General features: G+C 53.6%; 1 protein-coding gene across 13 annotated transcripts in view; it reads left to right on the forward strand.

Annotated features, from left to right (window-relative positions):
- The first annotated feature begins 628 nt into the window (after positions 1 to 628).
- The window catches only part of TRIM25 (tripartite motif containing 25), a 57,642-nt gene continuing 42,732 nt past the window's right edge, over positions 629 to 15,538 (forward strand). For 8 of the 13 annotated variants that reach the window (XR_003204277.2, XR_003204278.2, XM_025851074.2 and 5 more), the window contains exons 1-5: positions 630 to 1,315; positions 5,396 to 5,491; positions 8,162 to 8,395; positions 11,855 to 12,026; positions 13,615 to 13,680. Coding sequence is in view for 8 of the 13 variants with exons in the window: in XM_025851074.2 (XP_025706859.1) it covers positions 713 to 1,315; positions 5,396 to 5,491; positions 8,162 to 8,395; positions 11,855 to 12,026; positions 13,615 to 13,680 (1,171 nt within the window). In the remaining 5 variants the exon portion in view is untranslated. Of the gene's footprint in view, positions 1,316 to 5,395; positions 5,492 to 8,161; positions 8,396 to 11,854; positions 12,027 to 13,614; positions 13,681 to 15,538 lie in introns of all 13 variants that reach the window. The other 5 variants (XR_012374464.1, XR_003204279.2, XM_025851078.2 and 2 more) reach the window with 2 other exon arrangements.

Below are 15,538 nucleotides of genomic sequence, written 5' to 3' on the forward strand. Positions count from 1 at the left end.
TGAGAGAAAAACCTTTGTTAAAACTGGGATTTCTGCAAACCCCAGGAAAGTAGAACTGGAAATCCAAAAACAAAACAAAACCGCATGTTCTATTGGTTGGTATGGAAAGAAACGGCCAGCTTTTTGAGTGTGGGCCCAGGGGCTCTGGCCTTCAAGGACCATACCCCGATGTGCCAGAGCCCAGCCGGGGGAGGGCGGGGGGAGGAAGGAAGGGTCTAAAAAGGGGGCGGGGAGGGGCAGCCGGTCTTAAAGGCCAGCGCGGATCGACAGCCGCGCGGGTCTAGGTGAGTTCTCCGCAGCAAGGCGCTACCTGCGGGCGCGCCGGGGCAGAGGCGCCATCCGGTCCGGGGTTCTCCACCTGCTGCGCAGGTTTCCTCCTCCGCCGTGGGGTGGGGTGGGGTGGGGTGGGGTGGGGTGGGGGCGGAGCGGGGAGCAGAAACCGCTGCGGCTCGTGGGCACCGACTGAGACCCCGAGCCCGGCGCCAGCGCCCACCCGGCGGGGCCGAGCCGCTCCGCGCGCGCCACGACCCCCGGCGCCCCGCGACCCCCCGGGCGGCCCGGCCGGGCCCGCCCCGCCCCCACGTAACTTCCTGAAGGGCCGCGGGGCCCGCCCCTCCCGCTGCTCAGTTTCGTTTCCTCGCGGGCCTCCAGCAGTCGTTTCCCGGCCGCGGCCGCCGTTCCATCGCGTACCTTCCCGTCCCGCAGGAGCGCCATGGCGGAGCTGGTCCCCCTGGCCGAGGAGCTGTCGTGCTCCATCTGCCTGGAGCCCTTCAAGGTGCCGGTCACCACCCCGTGCGGCCACAACTTCTGCGGCTCGTGCCTGGACGAGACGTGGGCCGTTCAGGATCCGCCGTATCTGTGCCCGCAGTGCCGCGCCGTCTACCACGCGCGGCCGCAGCTGCGCAAGAACACGGTGCTGTGCGCGGTGGTGGAGCAGTTCCTGCAGGCCGAGCAGGCCCGGGCGGCGTCCCCGCCCCCCGACGGCTGGAAGCCGCCCGCCCGCGCCGCCGCGCCCAGCCAGGCGGTCCCGGTGGCCTGCGACCACTGCCTGAAGGAGCCCGCCGTCAAGACGTGCCTGGTGTGCATGGCCTCCTTCTGCCAGGAGCACCTGAAGCCGCACCTCGACAGCCCCGCCTTCCGGGACCACCAGCTGCAGTCCCCCGTCCGGGACCTGATGCGCCGCAAGTGCCCCCAGCACAACCGGCTGCGGGACTTCTTCTGCCCCCAGCATGACGAGTGCATCTGCCACATCTGCCTGGTGGAGCACAAGGCCTGCTCGCCTGCGTCCCTGAGCCAGGCCAGTGCCGACCTGGAGGTAGGCGGTGGCGGGCGAGGGCACCGGCACCGGGAGGCAGCCTGGGCTGGGGGGTGCGGGAGGGAGCCGCTGTGGGCATCGTGGCCCACCGTGGATCACCTGGGGTAGGAGGGTGGGCCTTGCTGGGCCTGAGAACCAGGGCAGGGGCGTCCCCGATGTCCGAATAGAAAGGGGCAAGGAGAACACCTAGCCCTTCTCTCTCATCCGTGGTCCACCCTCTTCCGCCACTGAAGACAGGTGAAGTTGCCTGCCTTAAGCCTCGTACTTGTCTGATGGTGTTTAGTCGAGGGTTTCCAGTGTCAGGAGCCCTGGAGGTTACCTCTCTTCCCTCATTAAATCTTGGCAGCATCCAAGAGGTGGATATAATTAGGTCCATTTTACAGTTGAGGAAATGGAGGTCAGAGAAGTTAATTTAGCCTGAGCTAACCCAGTAGGTGGCAAAACAGGCATTGGGACCCCGGCTGGTTCGACTCCACAGTTTGCTGCTTTTCCCCATGACCAGCCTGATATCCGAGTTCATGGAGCATGGGACATTCCAGGAGGCTTGAGGTCATGTGAACAAAAACTTTTGGTGAGCCAGAGAGTTCTAGTGACCAGGGAGGATTGTTATGAGCAGAAGGGTAGGCAGACTGCCAGATATCTCTGGATACTGCCGGAAGGCAGAACCAAACTCTTGCGCCATAGTGACCTCCACCCTGGCTGTGCAACTTCGAGCACAGCATTTGGCCCCGGGGCCTGAGTCTTCATCAGTAAACCGAGGAGGTGGGACCAGGTGGCTCCCTAAGGGGCCTTCCAGGTCTATGATGATGTTAGCAGTTTGGGGGAAATCATAACTTCCCTCGCGGACTCAAGGCAGAGGCTGAGAAGGTGTAACGGGACCACCTTTTTTTATATCAGCCTGAGCTCCAGAGCATGGCCTGATTGCCTTTAATTCTCGAGGCCCTGTCGTGGAGAGCAAGGACTGTTGTGTTGTCGGAGGAGATAGGAGGCCTGGCCGAGGTTTGCGGCGCCACCAGGACCCGGGTGCAGTCCGTGCTCCTGAGCAGCCATAGCCCTTCCCGGGCCCCGTCTGCTTCTCCATCTGAGCTGGGTCCCTCAGGACTTCTTCCCTGAATCTCAGAGGCCAGACCTCAAGGCAGTGTCTGAGGGCGCCTGGGTGGCTCAGTTGGTTAAGCGACTGCCTTCGGCTCAGGTCATGATCCTGGAGTCCCTGGATCGAGTCCCGCATCGGGCTCCCTGCTCAGCAGGGAGTCTGCTTCTCCCTCTGACCCTACCCCCATCTCATGTGCTTTCTCTCTCATTCTCTCTGTCTCTCAAATAAATAAATAAAATCTTTAAAAAAAAAAAAAAAAAAGGCAGTGTCTGAGAGTTGACCCCTGAGGCACAGCCATGTCAGGCGTGGCCACCTGCGTTTCCACCTGCCTCCCTAAAGAACCCGCCAAGCCTTTCGAGTCAGGAAATGGCCCCGTGTCAGCTGTGGTTTAGGCCAAGTCACTGCGATTCTCCAAGCCTCAGCTTCCTCATCTGTAAAATGGGATTCATAGCATTCCCTCCTGATCTGCAAGGGTGGTCAGGAGGCTCCGGGGCGATGAGCTTGGATGAGGTGGGAAGTGCTTCATTAGGCAGATCCCTGCGGCAGATGGCTGGTTGGCTCTGACCTCGGGCTGGATGTTGAGACCTAGGTTTGAATGCTCTGACTCTGCTTCCTTGCTGGGTGAGTGCTAAGCACTGCAGGTGTAATTTCTGAGCGGCTGGGGTAGGAGAGAGCTTGCTGGGGCGGAGGTGTCAGGCTGCCCATATCTTCTTTGCCTCGGGGTGCTGGGGCCTGTCCCTGAGGACCGGGGCGGCTGGCTCCTGTCAAAAGGCTCTTCTAGAAGTTCTTATCCATGGAGGCAGAAGGCAAGTAGGGGCCGGAGGGTTCTTCTCAGCCTGGCCTGGAGCTGGAGTCTGCACCCAGCGTACTTGTTTGTTGTACATGCTGGGCTTTGTAATCCTTGTAACAGGCCTGACCTTGCTACCTCCCTGGTCCCCACCATTGTCCTGGCTTGCCAAGTCCTTCGATCAGCCGCCCTTTCTAGCCCTGCTGCTGCTCCCTACTGGGACAGAGCCAGCCGTATCTGGGCAGTGCCCCGGCCTTGGGCGGCTGGCTTGTCTTGGCCAGTGGTGCGGGGTGGACTCGGGACTCCGGTGCCTCCCACGTCCTCATGGAGGACTCAAGTCCCCAATCTGTGAACAGATCCTCAGAACTTCAAAAAGTTCTCTACCCTCAGTGAGGGGATTGTTGCTCCTCTTGAAGTCCCTGGGCCACTTTCCTTTGTCTGGAGCCACATAGGCCCCTCTCTCTGCCGTCAGGGGGCTGTCATATATACATTTCATTAATGGTGGATAAAACTTTCCAAAACACAGAGTTTTGGGGTGCACTGCTGAGCGCAGCTGTTGGAGGTGGAACCCAGTGCCCGGGTGTTCTGAGTTCTCTTCCAGCTCCGAGGCCTGTGAGTCCGGATCTGCCTTGGCCTGGCCTTCTGCCTTTGACCCACAGTTTATCTTGGCCACTTTTAAGAGGCCAGGTCGAAGGGCACTGTCACAGAGGTTGAATATGAAACATCACCAGTAACTTGGGGTTTCAGGGTCAAGCTAGTGTGACCTTGATCTCTGCTTCCATTGCCTTATATGTGACTGTCACTGGGTTGTTCAAATTCAGATTCAAGGTCAAGTTTAGACCTGAATATCTCTAGTGGAGTGGGAGAGGCAGGGAAGTGGAGGGGGCAGGCTGGAGGGTGTTGAGCCAGCTCGTTAGGGGAAGTAAATGTTTTTTTCCTAGACGTTTCCTGTGTACTCAATGCTTTAATTATAACACCGGGACCTTGTAACACCAGTTAACAGTGATGTGACTGTTCTTCGATGTCCTTATTTTTAAAGGACAGGTAACTCCCACCTTATAGTGTTGTTCTTCGCTTTAAATAAGTTAACACCTGTGAAGCGTGGCTTGCAGTTCATATATAAGAAACACTAGCTGCTATTATTCTGGTGCTGAGGTTTTTTTTTCTCTACCCATTTCTATGCCCCAGCATTTCACCTGAGCAGGGAGGGAGGACACTCCGATTATTGATTCTGAAAATGTATAGAAATGCTAAGAGGCCTCGGATGGTATTATCTTCCTTCGTGCGTAATTGGCCTTGGTTCCTGGAGGTGGCTAGGGACTTATCAATTCTGAGTCACTTTAATTCAGTTTCAGGGATTGAGCTGATGGGGGGCTGGGCTACCGCCTGTTCATCCTTATTCCTAGCGTGTAGCCTGTGGAGGTCCCCACCCATGGGGCCAAACAAAGGAGCCTTGGACTCTTGTACCCCTGCTTCCCCGAGGTTGACAGTGACTCTTTCAGCTGTCTTCTGGAATTGGCAGATGGTTCTGGGAGGGGAACCCCAGAGGCCAGGCTTATCTTTCTGGATTGCCTTCTCCCAGATCTTGGCTGTCATCCTTCCCTGCTTCGTTAGCTCTCCATTGTCGTGAAGCAGATTTTTCTTCCCAGCAGTTTGCTTTCGCGGTTGTTTGCAGGGGGAGGGCTGACTCGAATGACCTCATCTGCCAATCACTGAAGCAACCCCTCCAGCTCGTTCTCGGCCGCCTTGCTGGCCTCCTTGACTCTATTTCATCGTCTGCAAAATGGGGGCTAATGAAGAAGCTCCTAATCATACAGGCTGACCTTTGGTTTGTCCTTACTAAAATCCAGGCACTGTGCTGAGTTCTCACGTTGTTTCAGTTAATTCTGCTACTGGCCCTGGGAGGTGAAAACATCTGTATCTCTTTCTTGGCCGAGGACACAGGTAACAGATGCTCAGACAGCTGGGAACGGGCTGGTGCCCTAGTCGGTGTGTCTCCAAATCCTGTGCTCGTAACTTCTTTCTTGTACTGTTGCTCTAGAAGTTTGAAGGGAGGCAATAAATAGGCGAATGCTTCAAAAAGCTACAGGCAGGCAAGACTCAGGGTGGCAGAAGCACCTGTGGGATAGATTCCAGGGGCAGTCCCTGGTGTTGGGGGCTGCGCTGAGGTGATATCTCATGCTGGTTGTTTTCTCTGCAGACCAAGCTGAAGCATAAGCTGACTGTCATCTACAGCCAGATCAACGGTGCCTCGAGGGCGCTTGAGGACGTGCGATCCAGGCAGCAGGATGTGCGGGTGAGTGACAGGGCTCTCCACTGCCATCCTCGGCCCCGGGCTCCGGTTGGCTTCACGCACCGTGTCGGGAATAGACATCCACCTTGCAAGACATCCAGAAAGCTCTGTCCCCAGGAAGGATCCTTTGTAGACGTAAACTGAAGACTGTCCATAAGCCCTGACCTTGGTGTGGGGAGGACAGGGGCAATCATTAAAAATTAGGGCTATAAAGTAGTAATAGAGGGGCGGCTGGCTGGCTTAGTTGGTAGAGCATGTGACTCTTGATCTTGGGGTGGTGAGTTCAAGCCCCACATTGGGCGTAGAGCTTACTTAAGAAAAAAAAAGTACTGATATAAAAAGTGGTTATGATTTAAATGGGAAAAAAAAAACAGGAAGCAAAAGTGTATACCCACTAGAGTTCCATCTATTTATAAAAAGCGAGTGTGTTAGTTTTCTAGGGCTATCGTAACCAGTTACCGCCAACTCAGCTTACTAAGGACAGAAGTGTGTTCGCTCACAGTTCTGGAGGCCAGAAGTTCAGAATCAAAGACAGGGCCATACTTCTGGTTCTAGGGAAGAATCCTTCCTTGCCTCTTCCAGCTTCCGGTGGCTCAGGAGTTCCTAGGCTTGTGGCTAGTGTCACTCCAACCCTGGCCTCTGTCTTCACAGCCTCTCTGTCTTTTCTTCTGTCCTTAATAAGGACATTTGTCATTGGATTTAGGGCCCACGTGGGTAATCCAGGTTAACTTCATCTCAAGATTCCTACCTTAATTACATCTGCAAAGACTTTTTTTTTTAAGATTTTTTTTTTAAAGATTTTATTTATTTATTTGAGAGAGAGAGAGAATGAGAGCTAGAAAGCACGAGAGGGAAGAGGGTCAGAGGGAGAAGCAGACTCCCTGCTGAGCAGGGAGCCCGATGCGGGACTCGATCCCGGGACTCCAGGATCATGACCTGAGCCGAAGGCAGTCGCTTAACAACTGAGCCACCCAGGTGCCCTTTTTTTAAGATTTTTATTTATTTATTTGACAGAGAGAGACACAGCGAGAGAGGGAACACAAGCAGGGGGAGTGGGAGAGGGAGAAGCAGGCTTCCCACGGGGCAGGGAGCCCGATGTGGGGCTCGATCCCAAGGACCCTGGGATCATGACCTGAGCTGAAGGCAGACACTTAATGACTGAGCCACCCAGGCGCCCCATCTGCAAAGACTTTTGCTAAGTAACGCAACCTTCGCAGGTTCTGGAATCTGGATGTATCTTTGGGCGGGGGGAAGGCATCATTCAACCCATTACAGGAAGTGTAGGAAAAAAGACTGGAAGTATAGTAACAGGATAGTAGTACAAGCATTGGAATGGTAGAATTAGAGATTTTTTGGGGGTCTAGTTTTTATAAGTTTTATAAGGTTTTTGATATTATAAATAAAAGAATATATGTATATTTTAAGTTTATTCATTTAAGTAATCTCTATACCCCACGTGGGCCTCGAACTCATGACCCCAAGATCAAGAGTTGCATGCTCTTCTGACTGAGCCAGCCGGGCGCCCGTAAAGGAATATATTGAAAGAAGATTTGAGTTTTAAATATCCTGCTCCAGAGCTGCAGCGTCTGGGTTTATTGTGGTGCCTGTGGTGTAATTAGATGAGTTCTGAGTTAGGATACCAGCTCTGTTACATAATAGCCTGTGACACTTGCCTCCTGTGGGCAGATCCCTGAGCCTTGGTTTTCCCAGCTGCACCATGGAGTCACAACTTTTTCCCGACAGTGGCTGGGCGGCTTAGATGAGGGCCTGTACGGGAAAGTACATGTACTGGTTGGAGGGGGCGGGCTAAACTGCTAATAGAGATTACCCCCCACCTCCCCACCCCCTGCCCTGCCAAATTCAGAGGCTTAAATAGAAGTTTCTTTTGCTCCCTTTGGCAGTTCAGTGCCAGATGTGAGCCGCCGAGACTAGCGGGGTGTCTCTGCTCCACGTGATCATTCAGGATTCAGAGACTTATCACCTGACTACTGCAGGGGGTTTCTCACCTCTGGTTGAAGCTGGATTGCCATGACGTCTTTGTTCTAGCCTGCAGAAGAGGGGACAGGGGAGATGAGTTCTGCTCATGCTGCACCAGGAGCAGCTTAGTCCCCTGGCCAAGTCTACCTGCAGGGGAGGCTGGGGATGTACCCGTGGTGGGGCAGCCATGTGCCCTGGGAAACTCAAGGGGTGTTCTCTTACCGAGAGGAAGCCATTCTCTTTGTTCCTAAGCTTTATATAAAGAGCACCACTCCCTATGTCTTCTTCTGCACGTTGTTTGTTCCCCTTGTGGAAATTTGCGCGTTGCCCCAGTTCATTAATTTTCATTACTATTTAATTTTCTATCCTATGAATAATTTGCAAATTTGTATCTTATTGATAGACATTTGGTTGTTCCCCGGGGGTTCTGCTAATTCAAACAGTGCTGCTTAGGAGCATTCTTGTGTCTATCTCTGGGGCAGGTGTCTGAGTGTTTTTCTAGAGGATATTCCCTGGGTTGGGTAGGAGCAGCTTGAGATTCACTAGACTTTGCCAAATTCCCATCCAAAGCAGTTGTGCCCATTTTTCCCGCCGCGGCGTACAGAGTCTGGTGCTCCCCGTCTCACCGACACTTGGTACCGCAGCCTTAACTTTCTTGCCTGTCTGACGGATGCCGCTGTGTCTTGGCCCCGTTAGGAGGCTACAAATCGGAAGATGGAGCAGCTTAGACAGGAATACATGGAAATCAAGGTGCTCATTGATGCCGCAGAGGCCACCTCCACTCGAAAGGTAAAGGAAGAGGAGAAGAGGGTCAATGCCAAGTTCGACAACATTTACCAGATCCTTCTCAAGAAGAAGAGTGAGGTCCAGGCGCTGAAGGAGGAAGTTGAACTTGCCCTGACCAAGGGGGATGAGTTTGAGTTTCTGGAGGTAGGTCTCGACGAAGACATGGTTGAATGTGCTGTCTGCCCGTGTGCTATTGACGACACGTGCAGTGAGGCCACCAGGAGACAGGGCTGTACGAGGTCCCCGGGAGCTGCCCCGAGACACTCACTGTTGTCCGTTTCCTGTGCCCCGGGACAACTGGCCACAAACCTAATGGTTTGGAAGAGCATTTATTTGCTATCTCACACTTTCCGTGGCTCAGGGGTCGGGGCATGGCTTAGGGGCTTGCCGGCTGAGGATTGGCTGGGCTGCATTCCTTTCGGAGCTGCGGGTTGTCTTCCGAGCCCATGTGGTTGGTGACGGACTTCAGTTCCCGTGGTGCAGGCCCTAGGGCCCCCTTTCTCGCTGGCTGTCAGCTGAGGTCTGCTCTCGGTTCCCAGAAGCTGCTGCAGTTCCTTGGCATGTGGCCCTCTCTTGGCTTGCCAGGTACTTCTTCAAAGCCAGTGGAGAATTTCTCCCTCCAGGAAAGCCTGATCCCTTTTTTTTTTTTCCTGCTTAGATTACTTAGATTATTGGTTTCTCTCTCTCCTTTTTTAAAAATTTTAATTAAGTAGGCACCATGCCCAACATGGGGCTTGAACTCATGACCCTGATAGCAAGAGTCACATGCTCTACCAACTGAGCCAGCCAGGCACCCCTCTTTTTTTTTTTTTAACATTTTAATTCCAGTATCTAGTTAACATACATTGTTATATTAGTTTCCCCATGTACACCAGATTCAACAATTCTGTACCTTACTCAGTGTTCATCATGGTAAGTGTGGTCTTAATCCCCATCACCTGGTTCCCCCACCCCACCACGCCCCTCCCCTCTGGTAACCGCCAGTTTGTTCTCTAGAGTCTGCTTGGCTCTCTTTCTCTCTTTTTCCCCTTTGCTCATTTGTTTTGTTTGTTAAATTGCCACAAATGAGTGAAATCATGTGGTATTTGTGTTCCTCTGACTTACTTATTTCACTTAGCATTATGCTCTCCAGATCCATCTATGTTGCAAATGGCAAGATTTCATTCTTTCTTACAAGCCTGGTTCCTTTTAATGGCTCCTATCTGGTTAAGTCAGGCCCACCAGGATACTCACCTTCCTGATGAACTCAAAACCAACAGATTTGGGATCTTCATTACATCTGCAATATTCCTTCAGTGTTTCCATATAAGGCAACTGGATCACAGGAGTGCTATCCTAGCATATTCACTGTCCTGCCCATACTCAGGGGGAGGAGATTATACAGGGTGCGTACCCCTGGGCCAGGTGGGCATCTTGGGGGCCATCTTAGAATGTTGCCGGCTGCAAACGCCTCCACCCCCTTCCCTCCATCCCTCCTCCCCACGGACCCTGGAAGTGTCTTTCTGAAGGCCCTGGGTGACCAGGCCCTGTCTTTGCCAGCACCCTCCTCTCTGGCCAGCCACACCCTGCCCGTGCCCCATGCTGTAACCACAGCAGAGCACTCACCATTCCCCAGACACCCTGGGCGTTGGATGGGAACACCGTGGCTGACCTGCTCTGCCTAGTAAATCTTGTCCTTTCTCCGGGCTCACTCCAGCTACCCCCCGTCTTCCTCGGATCCCGTTTTTCTGCCATTACAGGTCACACCGCCTCTGCTGTAGCACTCAGCGGCGCGGTGTTACATGTGCTTGTTGTGTGTGTGTTCAGGCTGCCCGCTCCCTTATTACCGCCCCCTTCTCCTGGCATGCAGCCGGCGTTCCCGTGAGCCCCATCGATGGGGCGACGACACCTCAGAGGACCAGATTCCTTGTGTAGGTCCTGGGGAGAGTACAGGAGTCACTGGGAACCTTTTATCTCAAAGTGTGGGACCCTCTGTCAGCTTCTTCCTTTTCACTGGATGTGCCCTGGCTGAACCCTTTGCCCCTTGAGGCATCCCTGTCCGGTTTTAGAACGTGTGTTCAGAGCTGGTCCTGGAGGGCCGGAGATGGTCCTGGGTCTCCTGTGCTTGGCCAGTCACAGGGGGAGGAGTGGAAGAGCATTATCCATGGGGGTCAGGAGATTTGTGTCCCAACTTTGTCCTTACCACTGATTGGCAGAGTTCCTGGCAGGACGCTTGTGGTTTCCTTTTTCTTTTCTTTCTTTCTTTTTTTTAAAGATTTTATTTATTTATTTGACAGAGAGAGACACAGCGAGAGAGGGAACACAAGCAGGGGGAGTGGGAGAGGGAGAAGCAGGCTTCCCACCGAGCAGGGAGCCCGATGCGGGACTCGATCCCAAGGACCCTGGGACCATGACCTGAGCCGAAGGCAGACACTTAACGACTGAGCCACCTAGGTGCCCCTTTTTTCTTTTCTTTCTTTCTTTCCTTTCCCTTTCCTTTCCCTTTCCCTTCCCTTTCCCTTCCCTTTCCCTTCCCTTCCCTTTCCCTTCCCCTTCCCTTTCCGTTCCCTTTCCTTTCCCTTTCCCTTCCCTTTCCTTTCCCTTTCCTTTCCCTTCCCTTTCCCTTCCCTTTCCCTTTCCTTTTCCTTTCCCTTCCCTTTCCCTTCCCTTTCCGTTCCCTTTCCCTTTCCTTTCCCTTTCCCTTCCCTTTCCTTTCCCTTTCCCTTCCCTTTCCTTTCCCTTTCCCTTCCCTTTCCTTTTCCTTTCCTTTTCCTTTCCCTTCCCTTTCCCTTTTCTTTCCCTTCCCTTTCCCTTCCCTTTCCCTTCCCTTTCCCTTCCCTTTCCCTTTCCTTTCCCTTTCCCTTCCCTTTCCTTTCCCTTTCCTTTCCCTTTCCCTTCCCTTTCCCTTTCCCTTCCCTTTCCTTTTCCTTTCCCTTTCCTTTCCTTTCCCTTTCCCTTCTCTTTCCTTTCCCTTTCCCTTCCCTTTCCTTTCCCTTTCCCTTCCCTTTCCTTTTCCTTTCCCTTTCCTTTCCCTTTCCTTTCCTTTCCCTTCCCTTTCCTTTCCTTTCCTTTCCCTTCCCTTCCTTTCCCTTCCCTTTCCCTTCCCTTTCCCTTCCCTTTCCCTTCCCTTTCCCTTTCCTTTCCCTTTCCCTTTCCTTTCCCTTTCCCTTTCCCTTTCCCTTCCTTTCCTTTCCCTTCCCTTTCCCTTTCCTTTCCCTTCCTTTCCCTTTCCCTTTCCCTTTCCTTTCCCTTCCTTTCCCTTTCCCTTTCCCTTTCCCTTTCCCTTCCCTTTCCTTTCCCTTCCCTTTCCCTTCCTTTCCCTTTCCCTTTCCCTTTCCCTTCCCTTTCCCTTTCCTTTCCCTTCCCTTTCCCTTTCCCTTTCCCTTTCCTCGTGTGTTATTTCTTGACTTCAGATTCTCCCTTGGTAGGTGAGTGGCCTCTGAGGGCCCTTCCAGATCCAGAGAGCTGTGACCGAAAGTGGCACGTTAGCCCCCTGCAGTCTCTGGCCTGTGATCAGACTGAGCATCCGTGGGCACAGGGAAGCTCCTCCTGGGGTTCATGAGGCCTGAGCCCGGGCCCTGGCTTCCCTGGAGCTGCCTGAACTAACACCCTGGCTTGTTTCAGAAAGGGATAAAACTGCAAGGTGTCTGCACAAAGCCAGTCTACGTCCCCAAGGTGGAGCTGAATCAGGAGCTGATAAAGGGTGTCTGTCAGGGCACCTCAGACCTCAAAGACGAGCTGAAGCGGTATATTAGGCAGTCCCAGGACAAGAAGCCTGAGGAACCCACTGGCTCAGGTAACCATTAGCAAACCCCGAGCTCCCCTACTGGGACCCCTGAAATGGGAGGGGTCCCCTCAGTGTTTGGGGGTGGGGGGAAGGGTCTTGATCCAGAACACTGGGGCTTGAGTTGCAGGGGTCCTGACATACCTGCCCTCCATCTGGGGGGTCATGGGGAAACCTCCTGAGTTGCAGCCATCCTTCCGAAAACATTTCTGGGCACCTTGATGTTAACGACAGGACTTTCTGGACAGTCTGTTCTTGTGTGTCATCTCGAGGCTGGCTCAGGTGGCTTCTGAATAGACTCTGGGTTATCAGTGCATTTGGTAGGGAATGGCTAGTTTTGGGGTCAGAGAAACCTGGCATTCCTCTCTGGCACTCTCTTTCCTTCCCTCCTGTATCCAATCCATGACCAGATTTTACTTCTTAAATTTCTCCTGACTCAGTCCACCCCCCCCCACCGCCAGCCGTCACCTGCCTGCTTTCTGTTGCCCCCACCTGTGGCAGCTTTCTAGCTAGTCCTTCTGCATCTACTCTTGCTGCATCCAGAGAGAACTTTTCAGGGTGTGAATCTGATCTCCTGGGAACGTCTCCCCTCACCTTGTTCAGAGAATTTCCATTGCTTTTAGATTTCAGACCACGCTCTTGACACTGTTCTACAAGCCCCTGCCTGGTCAGGCCTTGTCCATTTCACCAGCCCTGAAGCGCCCCCTCCTCCCACACATCTTTCTGCATGCAGCTCCTCACATATGCTAAGCTTCCTGCCACAGGGCCTTTGTATGTGCCGTTCCCACTGACCAGAAGGCTCAGAGACTCCACCATCCTTACCAGTTCACTCCTCTCACCCTTCAGAGATCAGTTGAAACATTGTATTTCTCAGCAAACCTCCCCTGTCACCACCACTCCCACTCCTCAGACTAGGTCCCAGGATCCTTATCACCCCTTGGGAGCCTTTGCCTATCTGTCATTTTGTTCTTCCCCCACTAGATTGCAGTCTCTGTGAGGGCAGGGGCTCAGTGTGTTTTTCATCCAACACTCTCTCCCCTGTGCCTAGCCCAGAGCCTGGCACATAGTGAATCTTACGGTGTAACCCCGGGGGTGGGGCTTGAGTCTCAGCTGGGCGAGCTGAGTGTCCGTGTAGAAGCCTCTGAAACAGCCGTGGCATGCTCTGTGTAGAGGGTACAGCTGTTGACGAATTGGCCACACATACTAGTTTTCCTGCTACATCAGTGATTGCTGGTCTGGGAAAGGGTGACGGAAAAACCGGAGGGTGAGGAACGAGGCCTCTTGGCCTCATCGCCACAAGCAAAGGGCTCGTCCCTTTTCTGTTGACACCGGAAGAACGGGAACCTCAGAGAGGCTTTAGAGGTCATGGAGCGGGGCGCTGGTGGAGAAAAAATTGACCCCAGCTACATTTTAAGAGGAAAGAGGGACACACCAAACTCGTCTTTTTGTCTCCTTGTTTCTAACTCTTATAAAAGTTTGGGTAGGGAAAGTCAGTGGAAATCACCTTTGTAGACCCTCTCTCCGCCTGCCCCTGGCAAAGCTGGCCCCTGGGGTTGCTTTGGAAGAGCTGCATAAAGTAAACCTTTCTTCTTTGGCACAGGGAACTCTGGAGAGCATGGCCCAGCATCTACGCCCAAACCCATACACTTTTCGAAAAAGCTCCTGAGTAAGTAACCCCGCTGCTGTTCCTGGGGCTCCCGCCAGCCCGTCCCAAATGGCTGTGGTTGGGGAGGGGAGGCAAGTGCCTCTACAGACGAGTCTGGCCACGGTCCCGCTGAGTGGAGGCTGGAGGGGCTGCCGCAGGGGCTCCCCTGGGGTGCTTGGCAGGACCTGCCCGTCAGCACTGGCTGTGCAGCCGGCCTGGGCCAGCAAGGTTACCAACACCCGCCTGTCTTGAGAAATACTTGCTGACACCCTGTTTTGGCACTTGGGCGGAGCGCCCCCTGGAGGAGTGGCTCAGAGCTGTTCCGTCTTGAGCCACCCTGTGCTGAGCACTTCCCCACCTCCTTCCCATGATGGTCCTTCTCTTACCACCACCCCGCGCCCAGCCACTGAAGACAGTGTTTTCCTAATTGCCTTCACCCATGAAATTTTAATACCACGCATATGCAGTATGTCTCTTTATAGATTATGCTTTCATACATGTAAAGAGTAAGATTTTTTTCACCCTCTTCCACCAAGAATCCATTTTTGCCCCTTGAGCGGGGCATACCACCCACACGGTGAGAAGGCATATGCTGTCGAGGTGGGGGCCAGGGAGACGAATGGTCCTCAGTTTCCTCATCTGTCAAACTTGGACCATAACGACGGTGACCTCACGGGATTCTTATGAGTGAGGTTTCCACGGGACACTGATCATTGTGAAGCTCCTTAAAGCCCATAAGTATGCCCCTGACCGGTGGCTGTTACCACTTCCCTGAAAGGTCAGCGTGCCCCGCGGAGTGCTGCCCCTGGGGGATGCGGGAACTCTGGGTCCATGCCATTGTTGTTTGGTTTTAGAGTTTAGGCTGTCTTTGGCAGACAGATGTGTGGTATCGGTCTCCAAACGGAGTAGAGAGCCAGGAGCTGGGTGCCTGGTGTGGATGGAGCAGGGAGCCCCCAGCTCAGCCGGCAGATGTGGCAGGGCCCCTGGTGTGACCAGGGAAGGGAAAAATCAGTGAACAAGCGCTGTGCACCTGTGTCCTTCTCCGATCACACTCCCCCGAGAGCTCTCTCGCCGCCGGCCCAGGTCACAAGCGCCTCTCTTAGCCCGAGTGAGCTGTGGGTGGTGGCTGAGGTGGCGCAACAGGCAGGGAAGGAGTGGACCAGTCACAGTGCAGATGAGCCTCAGAACGGCTGTGAGGACCAGGGACCGTGCCCTAGGCCGGCGACACAGCCGGGGGTCCTCCCAAGAGGAGGCTGGTCCTGTGGGAGTGGGCGGGCGAAGAGGAGATGGGGCCAGAGTGAAGACAGCGTCTGGGCATAGGACTCGGAAGTGGGAGCAAGGGGGAGCAAGGGGGTCATGTGGGGCTGAGTGGGGGCTGGTGGGGAAGTGGAAGGTGATAGGAGAGCAGGGTTTGTCTGCGGGCAGGGATAGGATTCACAACACCCCTTTTCACTCCGGTGGTGGAGGGAACCTGAAATCTTCTAGCTCACGTAGACTTGAGTGTGTTTCAGACTCACCAGGGGTTATACACCGCTGGGCCCCGGACTGTCAGAGTCAGCAGGGTCTTGGGTGGGATCCAAGAGTTTGCATTTCCTACAGACTCCCTGGCAATGCTGATGCTGCTGGTTGGAGACTCTGCTTTAGGTAAACTCAGTTTTCATAGGCACACACTCCAGATAGTTTTTAAAGACTGTTGTGATATTCGGCAAGCACAGTTCTTTGCTGACTCCCTTTTTGTTTTTTGTGTTTTTTCTTTTATAGAGATATGATTTACCTATAGTAAAACGTACAGATCTTAAATGTGCAGTTAGGTTAATTTTGACGGGCGTGTATGTGTGTGTTAGCAAATCAAATTAAAGAATTACCCCAGAAAATTCTT

This window comes from Callorhinus ursinus, unplaced genomic scaffold, assembly GCF_003265705.2.
Source record: "Callorhinus ursinus isolate GAN/ISIS: 27379988/994484 unplaced genomic scaffold, GSC_fseal_2.0 scaffold34, whole genome shotgun sequence".
Taxonomy (NCBI): domain Eukaryota; kingdom Metazoa; phylum Chordata; class Mammalia; order Carnivora; family Otariidae; genus Callorhinus; species Callorhinus ursinus.